General features: G+C 33.3%; 1 protein-coding gene across 1 annotated transcript in view; it reads left to right on the top strand.

Annotated features, from left to right (window-relative positions):
* LOC107662710 (probable E3 ubiquitin-protein ligase HERC1) overlaps positions 1 to 3149 on the top strand; it is a 78104-nt gene that overhangs the window by 14770 nt on the left and 60185 nt on the right. The window contains 4 exon segments of the mRNA XM_016452784.1: positions 665 to 792; positions 890 to 1034; positions 1988 to 2159; positions 2521 to 2655. Coding sequence (XP_016308270.1) covers positions 665 to 792; positions 890 to 1034; positions 1988 to 2159; positions 2521 to 2655 — 580 coding nt within the window.

Genomic DNA, 3149 nt, shown 5'->3' with positions numbered 1-3149 from the left:
TATTTATTTATTTTATTTAGTTGTGATTTTATTTATTTATTTTATTTAGTTGTGATTTATTTCTTTTTATTTCAGAAAGGTTTTTTTTTATTACCATTTTTATTCAGCATGCATGCATTAAATTTGTCAAATGTAACACTTGAAAACTGGACTATCTATCTATCTATCTATCTATCTATCTATCTATCTATCATCATTTTCAGTTCATTTTATAATCAATTCAAACATAATGCAATGCTTTTGTTTACCCTATGGCTATCTGTGAAAATAGATTTTCATGTTTTTTTTTCACTTGAATTGAATAATTTGAATTAAACGGCACAAAAAGGCATAATATTTGACTCAAGTTCTATTTGCCATAACAATTTTAACAGCTATACATAAGAGTTTTGTTGTTTGTCATGGTACATGTGTACATATGAGACAGTAAAGCTGTGTCCCCTTCAGAGTGCTCTGCTCTGTATTGTAGCACTATCAGACATAACATCTGCTGACAGGCTCAAACCTGTTTGAAATAAAGCTGTCGCAAAGTGTTTTCAGAAGGCAAAATATAGAGCCAGTAGTTGAAACAAGTGCAAACACGGCCTCTGAATTTGACACCTTAAATTACTATTATCCATGGTAGAGGCAGTTCTGTAAATGTAAACTCTGTGTTGTGTTACAGGTAAACTGGGACATGGGGACACAAACCGTGTGTACAGGCCTAAAGTGATAGAAGCCCTACATGGCTTCATTATCAGAAAAGTGTGTGCTGGGAGCCAGTCGTCACTGGCTTTGACATCTGCTGGCCAGGTATACACAACCTCACGTATATTGCTGAGCAAATATGTACCGTTATACACCTATATACATTCTCATGTCTCTGTGTTTTGCTGTATGTGTGATGCAGGTGTTTGCGTGGGGCTGCGGCTCGTGTCTCGGCTGTGGCTCATCTGAGACCACCTCACTCAGACCTCGCCCGATAGAGGACCTCAGTATCACAAAAATCATAGACATTTCCTGTGGAGACAGCCACTGTCTCGCTTTGTCTCATGGTAAGAGAGATGGAGAAACAAAATGGGAAGAGGAGATGAGAAAATAGTAAATAGGAAACTTAAATAGATCATTTCTGCTCTGATACTGATTGTGGCAACTTTGCTCTCTACAAAATTTTTTGACAAGCTTTTTTTTATTTTCCTAAAGTAAGTCTACAGAGTTTGACACTGCATATTTAAATTAATTTAAATGAAAAATGCATTGCATTAAATTACATCAAATTATTTGATAGAAATGAATTTTATAGAAACATTATAGAAAATTTTATAGAAATTAATTGTTGATCAGTGCTATTTCATTCTTATCTGATATTATTATTATATTAATTTTATTTTGTTATAATATTTTATTCTTATTTGATTAATTATATTATTATAGTATTCATTCATATTTTAAATGAGCATTTATTTTTGTATTTTAATTTTTTATTTTAATATTTGTTTACGTTTAATAAATTTTGTCCTTTTTATTTTATTCTTTTAAAAATATTTCTATATAGCTTTAATTTATTTTGATTTTAGTTTAACTTTTAGGAATTTTTACGTACCTAAACTTATTTATTTCAGTTAGTTGCCAAGACAATATGTTTATTTTGTTTCAGCTTTATTTCAATTCAAGACAATTTTTTTTTAATGAATTTTAGTTGTAGTTAACAATAACAACACTAAGGATTATAGGAATATTTACCAAAAACATTTATAATTTTCATTATTTACTCACCCTCATGTAATTCCAAACAGAACATTTGGAAAAGAAAAAAAGACACCATAAAAGTAGTCTATACAACTTGTGCGCTATATTCCAAGTTTTCTGAAATAGTCATCTGATAGCTTTGTATCAGAAAGAGACTGAAATTTAAATTGTTATTTACTGAAATGGGATTTTCAGGTTGATGCTGCATTTAGTTTATTCTAAGAAAATGCTTGAGTAATTTCATTGGTTTGTGGTACAGAAAACGAGGTGTTTGCTTGGGGCAACAATGCCATGGGGCAGTGTGGGCAGGGCCATACCTCAACGCCAGTCACCAAACCCAAGAAAGTGATTGGTTTAGAAGGGGTGTCAATACAGCAGATTACTGCAGGCACCTCCCACAGCCTGGCCTGGACAGCGGTTCCCACTGACAGGTGAGAAGAGAGAGAAAACTGTGTTCATTAGTTGAGATTTGATGGCTTTTCCACAATACATGTTCGGTATTTCATTATCTGCATCTCTCATTGCTTATGGATAATGCAAATGGAATAAAAAGCCCCCTCTTCCTGATCTAAACCAAAACCAAAACCAATTTGTCCTTAAATGAGTTTGAGTCTACAGGAAACAGCACCATTATGCAAATCAAACCCCATATTGCTCTATCAGGCATGAGTTCCACCGCTAATGTGTTAATACAATCGCATTTACATTTTCCATTATTCACAGCTGTTCAGTTGCTTTGTTTTCCTGACAGGACTGCGTGTGAATTATCATTGTGTGTTTGTGTGCTGGCAGGCAGCTGGTGGCTTGGCACAGGCCGTTTTGTGTGGATCTGGAGGAGAGCACGTTTACATACCTGCGCAGTTTCCTGGAGCGTTACTGTGATAGTATCAGTGGGGACACACCACCTGTACCTTTCCCCTCTAAGAGGTAAGAACCTAGCACCAAACCACCCAGATTTACAAATGATGGATTGTGATTTGTACAGTATAATGTGTATTTATAGAGGCACAGAGTGTCAGATATTGCTGTTTTAAAAGCAAATCATGCTACAAATCTTGTTCTTTGATAGGTAGGTATGTGGATAGATGCAGGGTGAGAAATGTAAATATATTTATTTAAGTTTATATAAGTTTCTTTTTAATTTAAGAATTTTTCTAATTTGATTTTATTTGTTATGTTTTGAGTTTGTTTATTTTATTATTTTATTTTATTATTTTAAATTATAATATTAAAAATGTCTGTTGTACTTTATAAAATGGAGAATAAAATACCATTTCATACTATGGATGGATGCTTCAAACATGCCAATCCGATTCATAGACATTTGCAATGTCAGATGTCAGTAGTTTACATCTGTCAACTGCAAGATTACATAAGAGCTGTCATACAGATTATATAATATCGTAGATCTTTTCCTGCTG

This window comes from Sinocyclocheilus anshuiensis, unplaced genomic scaffold, assembly GCF_001515605.1.
Source record: "Sinocyclocheilus anshuiensis isolate Anshui unplaced genomic scaffold, SAMN03320099.WGS_v1.1 scaffold457, whole genome shotgun sequence".
NCBI lineage: Eukaryota > Metazoa > Chordata > Actinopteri > Cypriniformes > Cyprinidae > Sinocyclocheilus > Sinocyclocheilus anshuiensis.
This window is presented reverse-complemented; position numbering and strand designations above follow the sequence as displayed.